Source organism: Oreochromis aureus, linkage group 8 (assembly GCF_013358895.1).
Source record: "Oreochromis aureus strain Israel breed Guangdong linkage group 8, ZZ_aureus, whole genome shotgun sequence".
Taxonomy (NCBI): domain Eukaryota; kingdom Metazoa; phylum Chordata; class Actinopteri; order Cichliformes; family Cichlidae; genus Oreochromis; species Oreochromis aureus.
This window is the reverse complement of record NC_052949.1, coordinates 7,066,623-7,085,621: the sequence shown is the minus strand read 5'-3', so window position 1 is coordinate 7,085,621 and position 18,999 is coordinate 7,066,623. Positions and strand designations below refer to the sequence as shown.

General features: G+C 40.8%; 1 protein-coding gene across 1 annotated transcript; it reads left to right on the top strand.

Annotated features, from left to right (window-relative positions):
• The first annotated feature begins 323 nt into the window (after positions 1 to 323).
• plekhm1 (pleckstrin homology domain containing, family M (with RUN domain) member 1) lies at positions 324 to 17,698 on the top strand. Its single transcript, XM_031744638.2, has 12 exons — positions 324 to 806; positions 1,489 to 1,575; positions 5,766 to 6,007; positions 6,968 to 7,639; positions 8,023 to 8,479; positions 9,454 to 9,601; positions 11,166 to 12,134; positions 13,662 to 13,807; positions 14,582 to 14,775; positions 14,934 to 14,997; positions 15,078 to 15,235; positions 15,670 to 17,698. Exons 2-12 carry the CDS (start codon positions 1,525 to 1,527, stop codon positions 15,776 to 15,778), a joined length of 3,210 nt encoding a protein of 1,069 aa, XP_031600498.1. The 5' UTR covers positions 324 to 806; positions 1,489 to 1,524; the 3' UTR covers positions 15,779 to 17,698.
• Positions 17,699 to 18,999: the final 1,301 nt, after the last annotated feature.

Sequence of the window (18,999 nt, the reverse complement as noted above, 5' to 3'; positions counted from 1 at the left end):
TTGCAATCTGTAGTGAGAGTAGGGAGCAGGTGGAAGAGGACCTAGAGGTACGAGCCATAAGGGAAGGTTTAAAAGACAGGAAAGAGACCTGCTATGATTTATGGTTTGGAGGTGGTGACTTCGACAAAAAGAGAGAAGACTGAGCTGGAGATGTTAAGGTTTTCTGTGCAAATAATCAGACTGGAAATGCACATGTCAGAGACAAAGCTCAGGTCAAGCACATTAGAGATAAAGTTAGAGAGATAAGGTTGAGATGGTTTGGACATGTGCAGACAAGAGATACTGCATATGCTGGGCAGAAGATGTTGAAGATGGAGCTGCCAGGCAGGAGGAAAAGAGGAAGACCACGGAGGTCGTTCTTGGATGTAGTGAAGAAGGACATGCAGAGGGTTGGTGTGACAGAAGAGGATGCTTAAGATAGGGTGAAATAGATGATCCACTGTGTCCTTGAAGAGGATGAAGAGGAGAATGAGAAGAAGATCAAGAAAATCATAAAGAAGCTCACGAAGAAGAAAAAGCTCGACAAGAAGAGAATCCATGAGAATAAGCCCAGTTTCACAGCATTTGTGATGGAGCATGAACGCATCACTAGTCTGAGTTCCCATGATGCATTTCTTCTTCAGTTGGATGGTGACAGTCGAGCGTCTAAAGTCGAGCTAACTTCTGCTCTATTTTTAGGTGTTTTGGAAGCGATGGAGAGCGACTGCACGGATTTGTGTTCCTCTAACGTGCAGCTCACGTGTTTACGTTAATTTAAGGAGGACACGCGCTTGTTTTTCGACCTGTTAGCCAGGCTGTTTGTTTCGGTAAGCAAAACTTAGCTAGTAAAAGCCGCCGACAGCGTCTGATTTTAATATTATAACATAGCTGATAGACATTTCGTTATTTACACAGCTTTTTTAAATTGATTTTTTATTTTATTTGTTTAATTTACAGTGTTTCGGTCGTGCATTTCTGTCATTAATGCACACACGCCCAGTGCTCGTCACTGCAAAGCGTCTGCAGAGAAAACAAATGCTTCTAAATGTCGCTTTGGGTGTTTAAAACGAAACTATTAACTAGCCACTGTTTGGTAAACAGTACTTTGTTTGCTGATAGCCCAGCACTTGATGTATTTAACGCAATCTTATTTGGATGTGATGATGTCAGGGTGGTTGGATTACATGCTGATTAGTTATCAGAGTGCCTCCTAGTTTTTATTGGGGAAGTAAGAAGCTACTTCCCTGCAGACGTCCTCTTTAATCTGTGCTTCACATGACCCATGGGCTACTCACAGAAAGCATGAAATGGCAGATAATGTCACAGAGCACAGACTCGTGATAGGAAATTCTGAAAACTCGATGTGAAGAGGGAAAATCGTTTCCTTCTCGTCACATGTCTGGCTCGTCGGCGTGGTCATATTCAGGATACAAACTCGCATGACTCGTTAGGTCGTTGTTAGTCAAGCCTGCAAGTGCCAAAAGGGCAGGTCTTTTTTGTGTGTTTCAGTGTGCCATGTTGGAGTAACTCATTCCAGGAGGTGCCATGCTCGCCACGCAGACTGAAGCTCCACACGAGGCTAAAGATGTTAAAAAGGTAAGAGTCAGCTCTTTTCACGTTGCGGATTTCACTTCTGTCTGGCTTCTTTCTCTGCTGGTGAGATAGCGTGAGAGTTGGCTTGTGATATTTAAGTAGTTTGTGTTGTAATGCAAAGTACGCTGGGCATTACACCACAGACAGAACTGCTCTCTGTGTTGATCAGTGACTTTATTTACAGTTTTGTTGCAGACTAAAATACAGTATGCAGCAGGAAAGTACAAAGCTGGAGATTGGACTGGCGAGTTATGGAAAATTATTCATAAATCTTGTCTTGCATTTCAGTTTTCCCCAGAAAGCCTTAAACAAATGGGGGGGAAAAAACCCACTGATGTTTAGGTCGTGGGGGACATGGGGTCCTCGAAAAGAAAAAACAAAAACAGCACAGCCTGTTTTGAAAGGCCACTAATAGGGGATGCAGCAGAGGAAATGCATCATAATCCCGGTGCTAAGCTTATCAACAGAGGATTTTAATTATGTTTAATAGTGAAGCTGGTCTTGCATAGGTGTAGTCTCACCCAGGAGTACAGGAGGTCTTCAGGTACAGACAGGAAGGAAAAAAGAGGCCCAGATGGACCCCTCTGCTCTTGTTGTGCATGCTTCAGGGGACCTGCATTGAAGGGCTGAATGATGGTTAACCTAAGAAACTTTTAACAAGTTCTATTCCTTTAGATCAGTGGTGGACATGTTTTGTCTCAGAGGGTCTTACTTACTTAGATAAATTAACCCAAGAGCCAAGTATTGAACAATTAATGTGAAATATTTTCACATATTTCAGAATTATTTCAAGTTTTTTTAATAGACCTAACTGATGCATCAGGCCCGGGTGATCGTGTCAGGAATCAGGAACTTGCTGTTAGCACTTTTTGTGCTTTTGTGTCTGTGGTGAACTGTAATATAAAACCACTGCAGTACAAAGCTGAATTACTTAACAAGGAATAGATCTGGCTAATATTTGCTGTTTACTTAATATTTTTACTCACACATTGGCTTTCTTATACTTAATACATGCAGCATTAGTTTATTTTCAGTGTGACTATAGATTATAACTCTGAGATTTAAATGAATCACCCCGTGTTTCTTGAAACTAAATAATGACAACGTGTGAGACCGTCACCTCTCACCATCAAAGCTGTGTTATGTTAAACATGTTGTTATTGCTCCAACTGTGTCTGTTTGGCTTTTTTTAACCACTAACCACAATTAAACTCCTCAACATCATTCATATTGCAAAGATTTGTTGTGCACTGTATATGATTGTATAACCTAAACTGTGTTATTAACTGCCAAGGGCTGCCACTGGTCTGTGGGCTACTCTTTGAGAGCCCTGTCTAACTCTAGCCTGAATGGTAGACTTCAGAATCAGAGTACTTTCATAATCCCTAAGGAAATTATGTGGGTTAAAGTTGCTCCAAGACAGTAACAGACTAAACTACATAAATAATGCAATATGTTACAAAGGTTACAAATTTAAGAAATAGCACTAATATATATACAAATCGCTCAATTATAAATATCAAGAGTATTGCAGAGGTGAGAATATTACAATGGTTGAATATATATGATTGACATTTAACTTTAACCTGTGAACTTTGTCATTTGCTATTTAGTGTAGAGCAGAGGTAGGCAACCTTTCTGATGAGTGCCATCTAAAATTTCCTCAGAAGTCAGTGTGCCATATGATTGCATTAGCAATAAATTTAATAACGCTCTATATTAACAGTTACACACTATATAGAACAACTTTATACAATTACATTTGTTCGCAGATGTTTGCAGCTATCAGCGAATAGTTATCAGCTATTTTGAAACAAAAAAAAGACACTTTTTATTCATAACAAGAACTCCATAACAGCAAATGAACTGTACAACAGAAAATGCAAATGCTATTTATGGTCTCCTCACAACAATGATAAGAAAAAGAAACTGAGCCAATATGGCATGTTTGTTAATACAGGGATACACATGTTAATGTGATCTCTGGTCTGATACTAGAAATTATTATTAAATAAATTCTAACAACAGCTGATCAAGCTTAAATGTGCTGCTGTTGTTTAGCGCGACATCCGCTGGTTTCCTCTTTCTGGCGCAAAGTGGGCGATAAACAAACAAGAGAGAAAAGCCAATCAGCTGATCATTGATCAGTTTCATGATTGAAGTAGCAAAAGGAGAGGGAGGGGGAGAGAATGAGAGAAGAAGAAACAGCTGTGCAGCGTAAAGATGCAGAAAAACTCCAGCTTTGTGTCTTTTGTGATGATTCCGTTTTTACAGGACGGTTGGCAACTCTACTAACTAACCTTATGAATAAAATAAAGTTCACTATCAGTAACATCATAGCACCCACCCAGCTGTATAGAAACTCTGTCATGCTAGCGAGTACGCAGTACGAGTTATTGTAACTGACTGTAAAAAGTCAGCACAACGAAAATAAACTCCACCTAAACTTGGTTTATATCTGACCCAGATAGACTGCAGGTCATAACTTCTTAGCTGAAGTTCAGTTCACCTGACACTCGGACCGGCGGCTGCCTCGGGTCTCTCCTCCTCCTCCTGCCTCCCCTTTCCCTCATCCACCTGTTGCCTCTGTGGAAGCTCCGTCATAGCCACCATCAAACAACTGAGTTGGTTTTACACATCGATACAGCATCTGGCCAATCCACAACCTTTAATACCGTTACAAAAAAAAAAAAAAAAAAATCATAGGCCCATAAAAATGAAAAATCACCATTGGCCCACCGGGCAAATACCCGGTATGCCTGATGGCCAGTCCAGCTATGGTCGTGCCATCAGTTAACACTTCGCGTGCCAGCTGTGGCATGCGTGCTCAGGGTTGCTGACCCCTGGTGTAGAGAGTGTGCAAAAGGGTGTAACTATTGCAGCGTTTACAGTGTAGTAGATGGAGGAGTTGTACAGGGAGATGGCCACAGGCAGGAATGATTTCCTGTGTGGTGCAGAAGTGCTTTTTGGTAATTTCAGTCTCTCATTGAACGTGCTCCGGTGAATAGCCAGCATGTAATGGAGTGGTATTATTCAGCATTGTCCTTATCTTGGACACCAGCTGCCTCTTAGACACCACTCTAAGGGAGTCCAGCTCCATCAGCACAACATTACTGGCCTTGCGGATCAGTTTATTGAGTCTGTTGGGATCTGTGCCCCTCAACTTTCTGCCCCAGCATGCAACAGCATAGAGGATAGCACTGGCCACAACAGACTCACAGAAAATCCTGAGCATTGTCTGACAGATGTTGAAAGACCTCAGCCACCTCAGAAAGTAGAGACGACTCTGGCCCTTACTGTAGAGTGCAGTGGTGTTCTTAACCCAGTTCAGTTTATTGTCTATATGTACTTTTTTTAAATTGGTTTATAAAATTGCTAAAAATAACAGGGAGAAACTTCTGTTAGCTTAGATAACAAATATTATTTTCCGTAACCATGGATCAGCCGTGTGTAGTCATTCTCCAGACGCCTGCTTTCATCCAGGAAAACCCCAGGGTTATGGCTTTTTTTTTTTTTTTTCAAATGTTTTTTTCAAATGTTTCAAAGAAAGAAAGAAAAAATTTATGTTTGATTAACAAGGCTTTGAGACCTCAGATCATTAGGTAAGGTGAAACAAAGTCATATCTTTGAGTATAGTTAGTATAGTTGGACAAACTGTGCTTGTCTGGCCCATTTTGGATCTTGGAAAAACCCTGTAATTCTAGTTTTGCAGAAAATAACCCCGCTGCATAAATGCACTGTATATGTGCAGGTGCTTGGAACGGGACCTGTAGATGTTTTTCTTCTACAGGTCAAGCACAGCAAAGGAAGAGTTCTTCAGTGCTCAAGAGCACTAAGGTTCTTCTGTGTTGTGGAAGAAGCTGCCTTTGTCCTCTAACCTTTTACATTATGTAGGTCTGTTTGTAATGTGTTTGTTATTTTTTTCCCCATCAGCTGACAGTGGGTGACATGTGACAGGAGGTTATATACAGGTTGAGTGTCATAACATCACAGCTGATCTCAAACTGCTTGTTTGTCATCACACTGTGGAATGAAATGCAGAAAAAAAGTGCCAGTTAATGCTTGAAGATGTTTTCTATGTATGTGGTTGAACAGGAATTTTTTTTCTTGTTTGACAGCCTGCTTCCCATCAGAACCAGATGAGGAAGGTGTTTTATTAAAATCTTTTTCCTCTTCCACGTATTGTTTCTTAGATCAAAGAGAAGTTGGCGCAGTCGCTCAAGGCCCTGCAGAAACGATATGTTGCGTCAGACTCGGTAGTCACCAGTGATGATTCCGATGCTAACCTCCTCTGCTGTGCCCTGGAGGCCATCTTCATCCACGGTATCAAGAGCAAGTACATCCGCTCAGAGTCTCGAAGCAGCAGTAGGAAAGGGGACCGTGGACCCCTCCCTCAGCCTTTTTTCTGGAGCCTCCTCAAGAGTGTCACCCACCGGTAAGTCAGAACCAAGGCACAATTATTCCTAAACTTTGGGGGTTTGGGACTTTTTCCCTTTGGAAAAAATACATTTGGAGATTTTATCTTAGATTTCAGGTTCATTTTATTGTAGTGTCTTTACCTTATGCAAAGCGCCTTGAGGCAACTTGAATAATCAAGTATTCTAACAATTATTCCACTGATTGATCGAGTAATCTGATGACAACTACTTTTTTGGGCCAGTCCTTGCTATCACAGGGTGAGAGCCAGGGTCCACCCTGCACAGGTTGCCAATAAAATAAGGTATACATTAATATCCTTCTTGGAAAACTATCTTCCAGGAGGCAAAAAGAATTCTGACAGTATTGTGTCTCATGGATGAGGGGGTTTTGGTGTGTGTTCATGTGTATGTGTGTGTCTCTTTAAAGCAGCATGTGGTGGCTGCAAGGAAGAAAAGTGAACATACAATGTTCAATCTTCTCAATAACAATGTTATTGAGAAATTCAAATCAGTGATTCCCAAAGTGTGGCCCTCAGCTTCCTTTTGGGTATTGAAGGTATGCAGGTTGTCTGTGTGGTCTGTGAAAAATTTACAATTGTTAAGCTTGAAGTTAAAATCTTCTGAGTTCCCTGAGTAATATTTTCAAGTTTTAATATTTCCATTTACAAAACAAGTACAAGACAAAAGATTTTAAAAATTGGCTGATCATTATCAGCTGGCAAAAAAGAAGGCTGTTAATAGAGAATTACACAGAATAACAGAGATGATTGATCAAATGAAATGAAGAACAGAAACCTCAGGAGGTCATTAATCCGAGTCTTGTGTTTAAATCAGAGTTCTTAGTAAAGGGTTAGAAGTGTCCCTGAAGATTTTCAGAGTTCATATTGAGAGATGCCGTTCTTAAGTTTAAGTATGCCTGATTTAAGGTATAATTCTGTGAAAATGCAATATGTTTATCACACTCTTTCTTTAACTAGTGATGTGGTCACAGAGCTGGAGAAGATCAGCTTTGTGGGCACTGATGTGGGTCGCTGCCGAGCGTGGCTGCGGCTGGCCCTCAACCACGGCCTCCTGGAGTGCTACCTCGTATCGTTGTTCCGCGAAGACTCCAAGCTGAAGGCCCATTATCAGCCCAGTGCCTTGCTTCTGAACCCGGAGGAGCGAGAGGTTCTGCTCAGCTACCTCCAGGGTCTGGCCTCCCTCACATTCAGCCTGTCTTACAAGTCATCTGTCCTCAATGAGTGGACCACCACGCCTCTGGCTCTTGCCGGACTCTGCCCTTTGTCCCAGGCAGACTTACTGGACCTGCCCCTCAATGGTGGAGACCCTCCCACCTCCAAGCCCATATGCAAGGAAATTTGGGATACAGTGTCTCAGTCATCGGGTTCTTCGGACGCACTGGATGTACAGAGAGGCTGCCCAGTTTTAGTGGGGAGGGGATCAGATCTTTTACAAGGGAGTCAGACTGCTCTTCGTTCTTCTAATTTAAGCCTGGATACCACAGGCTCCTCTCAGCTGTCCTCCAGCTTGAGCTCTGACAGCCTTCTGCAGGGACAGGACCCCCGCAGCCCGACAGGAGAGCATTGGTCTTCATGTGACTTGGAAGCAGCCATTAATCCCAACATCTGCACCAAGAGGCCACAGAAAGAGTATGTATACATTTTAAACAGTTTTTAATCATTCTGGAGCAAATAGGAGTTAAATAACTTTGTTCTTAACATCTGAATGAGCCCCATCTTGTAGTATATTTTTAGTCAGTCCCTCATACACCATCCTGTTGTTCTAATAATCACCAGAGCACCAGATGTGTGTTAATCATTGGCAGGAAATAGCCTCCAATAAAACTGAAAGATATGTGCACATCCACCCCAATATGGGCTCTGGCACGGAACTGAAAAGCAGCCAATAACCAGCATATAAAATTAGCAGCTTCGATGCTGAGAGTTTTTTTTTGGGTCTTTCATCAACAAAAGCTTTTCTTTTATTTAACTTGAAGTAAAATACATGTTTTGAGTTGTCTGTATCTCTGCAGCTCGCTGACTGATTTCCGGGAGAGCGGACACTGCAGTCAGGACTCGACACAGGAAGACTCATTTGTCTCCAGCATGGGTCCTTCTCAGTTCTCTGAGAAGGGTGTTATCAGTGACAGTGAGCCCCAAGCTTCTGAGTACCAGCCTCCAAACTTTGGACAGCTTGATTTAGAGAAACAACCAGAAACAACCACTGAGCTGCCATCATCTGATGATGATAAGTGTCCCCCTGAAGTCTGCAAAAGTGCCTCTTCAGAGTTGCACTCGGACATAGGTCTTGTCTCAGCAGTCAGTGAACCTGCAGAACCTGTGGAGGAACTAAGTGTGACCGTTGAGCCTGTCCAGGAGGAGAAGCTAACGGAGAGCTCGGAAAAAACCAACGCGGACTCTGTAGTTCATCAGTGCCCACGTCGCTCTACAAGCATCTTGAGCAGAAAGTCATCTTCAGATTCACTATCAGTAAGTATAACATCTCTATGGAGAGTAACTGTTATTTGAGCAAAACCACAAACTTTATCTGGCCTTAATGCAAATTTGTCAAATGCACTCATATCAGTTCATAAATGCTGTGGTTGCTGATTACATAGAACGCAAAAAACTATTTGATATTTGTTGCATGAAATGTCAAGTAGGATGTTCAACTCTTAATCTTGAATGATGCATGGAGAGAAAAAAACATAATCTCTGTAATAAATAATGGAAAAAAATTATTTTGTGTTTATTTTTTTCCCATTTTAAAACCCCTCACAAAAATGGTGAGTAGTCACATTAGTTTTACTAACTTAGTCTGTCCATCCATCCATCGTCCATCCATCTTCTAACTCCTTGTCTAATTAGGGCTAACTTTTATTGACTGAGTACTGAGTCTTACTATAGTACTCACATCCACAGTGACACTTTACCTGAAAAACACCTCTGATCTGTAGCTTAAGCACGCAGCAGCAAAAACACGCCAACCTGCTGTTCCAGTGTTCAGTGTTAATGGACTGTGAGAATGCTGCCGGAAGGCAAATTGGTAGTGATATGAAACCAATCCTGTGGCAAGATGTTACTGAAATGGAGTACAGAAAGTAGCCATACTATACCAGCAAATGCCTAGAGTGAAAATTAACTCTCGTGTTAATTGTGATCTCTAAATAGGAAAAGCTAAAGATATTTCTTAGTGTTTTACATAAATATAGGAAAATCTCTTAACATTAGTCAAGACAGACACATTTGTACTTACATTTACGTGACTGCTTATAGACCACTGTTTATAGCTTCACCACTAACACCAGTGACACATGATTAAAGGGGAACCATTTTTTGCAACCTGCACTCTGCTCTCTGAAAGTCTCAGCTCTGTTTTTTTTTTCTGTTAGTTACCATTAACATGCAAATGAAACCCTTCGGTTCCCAATGCTAAATAAAACATCCTCTCCTGCTTTTTGCAGCATTCTTATTCTTGGATCTCAGATGATGACATTTATAAGCCCCATCTGGAGAATTTGCCGGACAGCGATGACGCACCGGTCTCTCCTCCCGCAGCTGAGCCCAGCATCTCGCCGTCACGTCCAAGTGTCGTCCATCGCAGACAAATAGGTACCACCCCCTGTCTCCCAAGCTTTGAGTGTAAAACTTATAATAAACGGTTGTATGAAAAGAGTTTTGGGCGCTGGGCATAATTCACAGCAGTCACTGCTCAATGTGACAACATAATAAAGATTCTTTTTTTTTTTTTTTTCTTAATTGTGCACTACAAGCTTGTTTGAAAATGAAAGATGTAAGACTTTTATGCGATATAAGAAAAATATATAAATGAAGGAATAAGTAATTATGGGGAATCTCAGCAATCTCACTGCCCGAGGAAAGAAGTCTGAGTCTCCTGTCAACTGAGTTTCTCTGAACAGACTGTGTTTCTATCACAAATAGATCATTGCATTCAAGTGAAAGAAACCGAGTTGTTAAAGAACAAACTAAACAGAAGCCCACATGTAAAATCGTTGCTCCACAGCACTTCTAGTGGTAGCTGCAGTCTGCGCACACCTGGTCAATACAGGTAGCCACTGAGGGATTACGAATGAAGTAACATACTGCACTAAAGTCCGGGAGCACTAGAAAGCGTGGAATGAGATTAAAGCCACGCCCCCAGATTTTCCCAGCAGGTAATTTCCTTCAGGTCTCAAAAGAGAAAACGCCTGCTGTTACATAATGCTCGGCGCGTGGCCACATCACTGTGGAATGTGATTTTACTACATTTGCAGGACGTCACCTGGATGAGTCCCATGGCCTGTTTTAAAAATAGAAATAATGTGAAAGAGAGTGTAACACAGTAACGGTAACAGCGCAGATAGTGAAGCATGTCATGGGACATTTTGTGACAAAGCATATGGACTATGCTTATTATTTATTTTTTAAATCATTTTGTCAATAATGGGACTGTTCACGAGTAGCTAATCTCAGTCATTCACATCAACAGATTAGATTATTTAACTGTGTTGTGAGCCAGTGTTAACTTATCTATTGAAGCAAATAATGGGGAATGTTGGCTGGTGAAATTATCCCACTGGGGATGTCAACTTGAATTCCAAGCCTTCTTTTCATTTTGTTTTCGTGCTGCTAATAGGAACTCTGTAGTCATGTAATAGCTGGTCGGAAATCCAATGTCAGCTCACGTATCGGCCTGTTCTTTTTCTTGTAACCCCGTTTCCTTCTCTATTTTTTTTTCTCTACATTGCATCACTGTGTTGTAGCAAGTTGAGAGGACTTGCCAGGGAAGAATTACTTTCTGGGGAAAGTAATTTGTTAGATTACTTATGTTACATTCTATGGCCTACATGTCATAGAATTACCAGACGTTAATGTAATAACACATTAACAAACAATAATATAGTTTCACTCATGGACACAAATCCCTGTCCTACTGAGGATTTTTCCTTTAGTGTTTAAGTTTTAACACACAGTTGACAGCTACATCGAAAACCACTCCAGTTTTTTTTATTTTTTTTATTTCTGACAACCCTGCAACTTTGCTAAAAAATAATGCAAAAGTTTCAATTGTGGCTTAATTTTCTGTATGTATAGCTGAGCCAGTAAACATGGATATAAAAGAGGCATTCTCAGTGTGAAAACACGACAATGTCATCTATGTATGTGTTTTTCCCAGGGCTGTCCAACCCCTTTCGAGGATTGCTGAAGCTCGGTCACCTAGAACGACGCAGCGCCGTAGGATTATGGCGCGACTACTACTGCGAGCTGTCACCCTTTGAGTTCCGCCTGTATGTGAATGCAGAGGAACGGATATGCTGCGAAAACTGCTCCCTGGTGCGATGTGAAGACGTTCGCATCACCTCATCTGAGGGACGCTTTGAATTGATCTTTCCCGGAAAACGGCTTAACCTCCGGGCGGCAAATCGTGATGAAGCTGAGGACTGGGTGGACCGGATTATTGAGGCTGTCAACAAAAGCCGACCAGTACCGCATGACGAGCAGTGGGAGGTGCTGCACACCGGATGTGAGAATGGTGTGGAAGAACGTGCAGTTTCTTCTCCACCCTTGGCCCCCTCCAGCCCCGAGCAAGGCCCATCTGGTTCTGATGCTTGTGGAGGGCAGGATTCTCCATCTCCTCCTCAGCAGGATTTTGACTGGACATCGACTGCAGATTTAGAAACAGATTCCATCAAAGAAGCTGTTTTGTACTTCTCCACAGATCCTGAGGCCCGGACGTGGGAACGTATGGTTTTCTCTCTCTCCTTGGAGACCTTGAAAGGATTTCTCGTAAAAGAAGGAAGGAAGCTACAGCGGCTAAACTACCCTGTTGAGGAAATCCGGGATGTGGTTCCCGATGTTTCTCAGGGGGGACCGGCCTTTTTCAAGCTCCTGACCATCCGAGAGACACTTAGATTTAGAGCGGAGAATGAGAAGGAGGCTCGCTTTTGGAGGAAGTTTATCCGAGACGCTCTGGACTCATACCTGGAGAACGGGGAGTGTGAAGGCTCTGAGGTACCGTTGGAAGCGACTGGAAATCTGTACAGACTGGTGCAGCATAGGCTAAAGGAAGATGGAGCACTTCTTGTTCACCTTTTCAAAGTTCCCTCAGAGAAGGGCCTGGACACTCAGAGCTTCAAATGTGCAGGTAATGTTAGAATTTTAAAAAATATCTTTAAATCTTTTTAAGCCTGTTTGATGTCAAATCAAGCAGATTTTGCTTGCTGTGGTAATCCATCCTGTCTGCAGTATCAAAAGACGGATAAAATCAACCTTGTTTAAAAATTCTCAACTTAACAGCATTAAAAAGCATGTTTACATCCTCGAACTAACACATTTTTGGAGTCTTGGATAGTTTCGTCCTTCATAAATAAACTTTACAGTAAATGAATGCTTTAATAATACATTTGTTTGCATTTGACTAAATCTTAAAGTTAAGGGTATGGCCTATTGTTTATAATGTGTCTTTTGGAACATTTTAATGGACCTGACTTGCTGTGTGGTACTGATCATTGCAGATGAGTCTGTGTGTGCGAGTCTATGGCTTGAGCTTGTTTGTGTTAGCTAATAACTTTGCACTTCAACCTATTCTTCAAATATTGTTCACTTCTGGCTTTGCAAAACTAATATATTGATAGCCAAAACAATAATGCTGAAACTTTAAAATCCAGGATCCATAAACCAGTAGATAATGTCATTTTATGTACTGAGGAAAAAAAAAAAATTTACATTAAGAAAACTGGAGATTATGGAAGATTTGCACTTGTCTGTTCAGTCTGTTCATTTCCTGTTGTGTTTAGTTTGGTTTTGAATGTGATGATAAAAATCAGCATATGTTGCCTAGGAGTCTAAGACCGGATCTTGTCGTTCAGTTGTATTTTTTACGATCCTTTTACCCAAAAACCAATAAAACCCATCTTTAAGATCCACCTATTTTCCCCAAAGAAATTTAAAGTATTATTCCTTTGCTTTTGTCCCACTTCTCCACCAAGTATCTTGAAACTCGGTCAGGTGTTTCTTTGCGTAATCCTGTTGACAGATCCACAAACAAACGGCAATGCAAACATCACTTCAGCCAACGCGACGCCTTCTTAGCGGCAGTATTGAAGAACAAAGAGCTATTTGCAAACGTGGAATGTGCCATGAGTTAATGATTAGCGCCTGTTTGTTTTATAATAGTAAGCAGTGATTATATTTTCTCACCTTTAGCCTCTCATATGGAGTTTACAGCCTGTGTAGGCCACTTTGTCCAGCCACAGTCTCATCCATCTGTTTTGGGGTTTTTTTTGTTTTCTGTTTCTTTGCCTCTGTTTTTATTATGCAGAAACGCAACACATTTTGTGATCTGTCTCTGGCCACAAAAAGGAAGAGTAAACGTCAGAAAAATCATTTGCAAACTGAAGTAAAATCACCTTAAATGGAGTGAGACCATGTTGAAGTGGAGGGAGCTGCAGATTTGAATGTTTTTTTTTCACAAAAAACAGTAGGAGCTTTCAGGACAGATGAGAGCGATGAATCTTGGGATGAAAGACAGCAACTTCCGACACGGGGAGCAGATCAGGCATAGCCTTGTAAATAATAATGTGTCACTGGCTGAGTCTATGGGAAGAGGAATCGGACTCATTGTGAGAGTGGATGTGACTCAGACTGAGTTGTGCTTTGTGGTGTCTTGCAGGCTGTCCTCAGAAGATTGGACTGTCACTGGGCAGAGCCAGGTTATGTGAGTTCTCTGGCAAGTACTACTGTGAGTCATGCCACAAAGGTAACACTTCCATCATCCCCTCACGCATGGTACACAACTGGGATGTCACCCAAAGAGAGGTAGGTGCAACGCATAACTATCTGCAAACAAACTTCTATAAAAAATTTGTCACGAATTTGTTACAGCAATTTGAAAAAACAAACACATATGACTTCCTACCTGCTAATTTAGATGGAAGCTTGGTGTCATTTGAAGAAACTGTTGTGTTTTTTTGCAACTTAACTGTTTTGTGACCTCTGAGGTTAAATAAAAAGATGGCTTTGCTGAAACAATCAAGTCAAAAAGTAAATGCCATTTCAGTTTTTAATATCAGAAATTTAATTAAGGAAATATTTATATTCACATACACTAATTATGAGCATAAATGTGATTGCTGTCATGAATATGAATGAGTAACCTTTTTTTTTATTACTTGCAAGTTTTGAGGTTTGATTCAAACATTGATTTATTACAGTGCAAACCTGAATGAGGAATTGAACACTGGATTAGGCTAATATGTACTAAATGTACACACGCAGTGTTTATATTTTGAGGCGGTCACCTCTTTGCAAGACCAAAAAGTCTGGTTGTTGCTGTTTGTCACAGAAACTGTTTGCACAGCGCCATCTGCTGGAATAGAGTTAAATGGCAGTACAGACTATTTGCATTTCCTCCAGGCTGACTGACAGTACAGTCCTTTTACAGTTTTTGTGCACGGGTGTGTTTTATGAATTCTAATCCACTCATAACTAAATATTCTAGTTTGTCTTTTTTGTTTTGTTTTGTTAATTGCTGAACATCTTGAAGCAACATATCAGCCTCATGAGACTGTTTACACTTGTTTGTCTGCACAGGTGTCTAAGAAAGCCTTGTGGCTTCTGAAGCAGGTAGAACAAGAGCCTCTGCTCAACCTGGAGCAGCTGAACCCTGAGTTGGTTGCGCACGCTGAGTCCATGGGTCAGGCCCACGAGCAGAGGCAGAAGCTATGCCTTCTGGGTGAATATCTGCGTACCTGCCGCAGTGGAGCCTGCAAGAAACTCCAAGCGAGGTGTTTGGCAGAATGCCTCGGCAATAATAATAAAATATTATAGGCTACATTGTTCCCGTTGAATTTCTTTCCAATAGGAACGATCAATTTGAATTCTCTAAAACATCTTAAACACCTTTTTTTTTTTTTTTTTTCTCCCCTTCCATTTCTCTCTCTAGAATGGGGCAGCGAACTTACCTGTTGGAGTCAAACCACCTGTACAGTGTCAAGGACCTGCGACAGGTAACCTTCTGGCTCATTTTCATTGCATACACGATCAGATGACTACATATAGTCATCTGTATTTATTTATTTTTTCCCAGGTAGCAGAGGGCCAGTATGTAAACTTTCTGCGCACGCTGGTGCAACACGCCTCTAATCACGTGTTCAGCTGTGACCTTTGCACCCAGCGTGGCTACATTTGTCAGATATGCCACTCTAACGACACAATCTTCCCCTTCCAGTTTGAGACAACCACAAGGTATGTTTTCCAAAGGCAACTCTCTTCATTCCTCATTCTTTTTATTTGCTTGAACCCTAAAACAAAATACTTTTTAAAAAGGAAAAAGTCTCCACAATGAGGCCAGCCTTGTTGTCCAAACATTCTAAATTAAATGCTAAACACCAGCTCCAACTTTTTAAACATCCTGTTCTTCTGTGTGACTTCTTTCCCCTTGTTTGTGTTTTCAGTGTTCTGTTTAGTCGCCACTGTCTGTCGCTTTTTAACATGGGCTACATAAAGTGTAAATACAGGACAAAAATAAACTGAAGCCCTCTTGTTAATATGAATAGCAAGACACAATCTACCGGAGAGACGTAGAAAACACTTTTAGTCAAGCACACAGACCAAAATGATCGTCTTTTAGCTGCTACTTTTAGGGGTCGCCACAGTGGTTTGTTTTTTTTCTTGCCCAGGTGTGAAGATTGCAAAGCTTTGTTTCACATAAGCTGCAAGGCTGATGGGCAGTCCTGTCCTCGCTGTCAGCGGATGAGGAAATACATGGAGAGGGATCTGCAGGACTGAGCACGGTCAGCAGGGACAGTGCTGAGCTGTGAGCCACGGGGCCAGACTGTTAAACGTAAGCTGGTGGACAGTAAAGAAAACAAAATTTAGCTTTTACATGATGTAACCTCAAGTGCAATTATAAGTTTGCCTGCCCTAACTGACTTAAAGCAAGCATGAAGATGAAGGTATTTGAAGCCACAGTGCTACAGTAGCTAGACTCTCTTGCACTAATGTAGAGGCATTCAGAGCCTCGTGCTGCTCACACGATGCAGCCAAATGTTACTGACCAGTGATTTAAATACCTCTCTGATTTCTGATTCAGCCACGACATCAAAAAAGGCCAGGTCAGAGGTGGAGGTTGCTGCCATCTATTGTATCCAAACATTTTTTAGCGTTGGCCATTTTCCACTGCAGGAACTATGAAGTAGCTTGCACCATTACCTATTCTAAACTCAGGAATCCCCACCCCCACCCCTGTAGAACCTCTTCTAGGACTGCTTCTGGATCAATATGTACTCCAGGATAAGAGCCTGTACTTTGAGGTTCTTAACTACTATGAAACACTACTTTTTTTTTTCTTTCTTTTTTTTAAGTTTCAGAAAAAGAAAATCTTTGAAAAAACCCCAAACCCATTCGAACAAAGAAGATCAGGAGTCTTTCAAATTGTAAAATTTGAGACATAAGTGGATAAAACGAATGACGACCATCATTATCTGGTTTCACAGATTCATAGTTAACTAGTGGTTTAATAATTCTGAAATTGAGACTGAAATTGAGATAGAAAAGTCTCAGAGACCGTATCGAAGACTGGTTCAATTTTTCCGAACCAAACATACAAGTCTGGTAAACACTGTAATGCGCTGATCAGTGTTATTCATTCCTCTAGAGAAAAACCAAGTTACGAGCAGAAATCGTAGCGTTGGATAACTGTCTTACCCTTCGCATTGTTTTGGTGCATTCAGGATCTCCACACATGGGTTCCTTCATAGAAACAGACATTAAGAGCTGATCATGGGGACTTCCTGTAAACTTGGTTCCTGCTACAAGTTCGTGCAGTGGAAAAGTGACCATTCACGCTCTTTACTTTGCTTGTCACATCAACGTCTTCTTAACCATCATGTTTACACAGAAGTGATCCACAGTACGTTTTCTGTTTGCCCTCGATGCACAAATTATTCAGACATGATTTCCAGCATTAATATTTAGTACTGTACTTGTAGAATAATGAGAAATGTTGTGATTAACAGATCTTGATTGTGCCTTCTCTTTTATTTAAGCTTTAGTTTTCCCATGATATCTCACTATTACGGGGCCAAAATGCCTTTTTTTTTTTTTTTTAATTTTAACCCATAATCATACAATAAAAAAAATTACATTGATCTATTAAATATTTAGATTTAGTGTAAATACAAGAGCTTTGTGGAATGTTTCTCTATATATGTGTGATTAAACAGGCAATTCTTAAGGCTCAAAGAAGAGATTTGTTTATGCTGCTTATTCATGCATTTAATGAAATAATTTAATAAGTGTGTGCCAAAAACATTAAAAATTAAGATTTGAGATGAGTGTTTATAAAGTTTAAACGTAATTTGCGTATTTGCACTCGGAAATGACTGTTAAATCGATATTTCAGCTGAGTTATTTGAGCTCTAATATCTCCAGCCACATTAAATTATCCCTAAACTAAAAGCTGTTTCTGATCTTTTTTTCCCTTTTCTTTCATTTTTGACTTTGAACTGAGAATCATCAGACTTCTTTGGGGTCTGCAAAGAACAAAAATAAGTTGAAGGTGTACTTAACTCCATTTTGCTATATGCAGAACATATCAAATGCAAGGGAAAATTGCATATACTGCAGTACTGTTATTTCTTGATTTTGTATTTATTTCATCTCATTATGTATGAATGACTGTATTGAAATAAATGTCAGTGTATTTGATTCGGTTGTCTTTTATTTTAAGCCTTTCACCCCAGATCATGTTCATTTTACTCACAAAGCCATGGCACACACAGGCATACAGGCTAATTTTCATCATCAGTCCCTGGAAGGCTGATGAAGACCAGACGCTTATTTTGCAGAACACACACCCCGGCACCTCGCAGTCACAGAGTCGTCATCTCAGCTAAACAATATTAATTCCTAATAAAGTCAATAATATATAAACAATTAAATACAACTGCCAATAACATACAACTATGCAAACCTGGATCGAATAGTATTATTGTGCATTACACAGTCTTATAGCAGCTTGCACTGTGGTGCACTGTCTTTGGCTGAAGATGCTACTGTTGGTAAACCTCCAGGGCATGGATTGGGTGTGCAGGATTGATCATAATTGACTTCAGTTTCGAGAGGATTCTTCTTCCACCACCTGCTGGACTTCCTCAATTTTGAGACTGGACCACAAAGCTGGTCTTCTTCATATGTTTGTCTCCACTGTGGACACACAAATAACAGGCCGTGGAGTGCCTACCGTATGCTACGGTATGTAGACGATATGGTTCCTTGTGGCGCCCATGTGCTGCTCAAGATGGTAGTAGAGATGATGTCTTGCTAATGCACATACTGTGGTCTAAGGAAGCAAACTGTAAAAGGTTTGATCTGACACAATACCTCTGATATACGAGAGGACCAGTCCCTCAAGCGTCTTAAAGACACGTGTGGTGAGCGCTACAGGTCTTGTAGTCTTGGTATTCAATGTGATGACTCTCCTTTGCAACAGGGACCAAGCAAGATGTGTTTCACAGGCTTGGGACCTTTCGCAAATGCAGGTGTGCTGGAGGACCACATATCTCTGCAGAACAGGTTTTTAACAGCCCTGGGATGATGTCCCATGACCCTGTATATGAAAGTATTCCAGTCAAATGTGAGGCCATTTGTCCAATGCTTCAAATTTGGTCACGCAAGGGGACTCCATCAAGTCCTGTGGAAACTTTGTTTTTAACATGACTGCACAAAAACAATAACACAGTGTTTAACAAGTTACTCTGTGTAATACGGAAGTCAGGAGGTTAGCTTCATCACCATCTGTCACATTAAAATCATTGTTGGAATTTGGGTGTGTCTTTACATGTAGAAAAATAGAAGGGAAATTCCTGTTTTCAACAACATTTAAGGTGAACATGTTGTGCTTTTCCTCATTTTCTGTCATATTTATACTGATGCTCATATTAAGATGAAGAAATACTAAAATTGCGAATAATGAAATCAATATTTATAAATGACAAAAGCTGATGCTT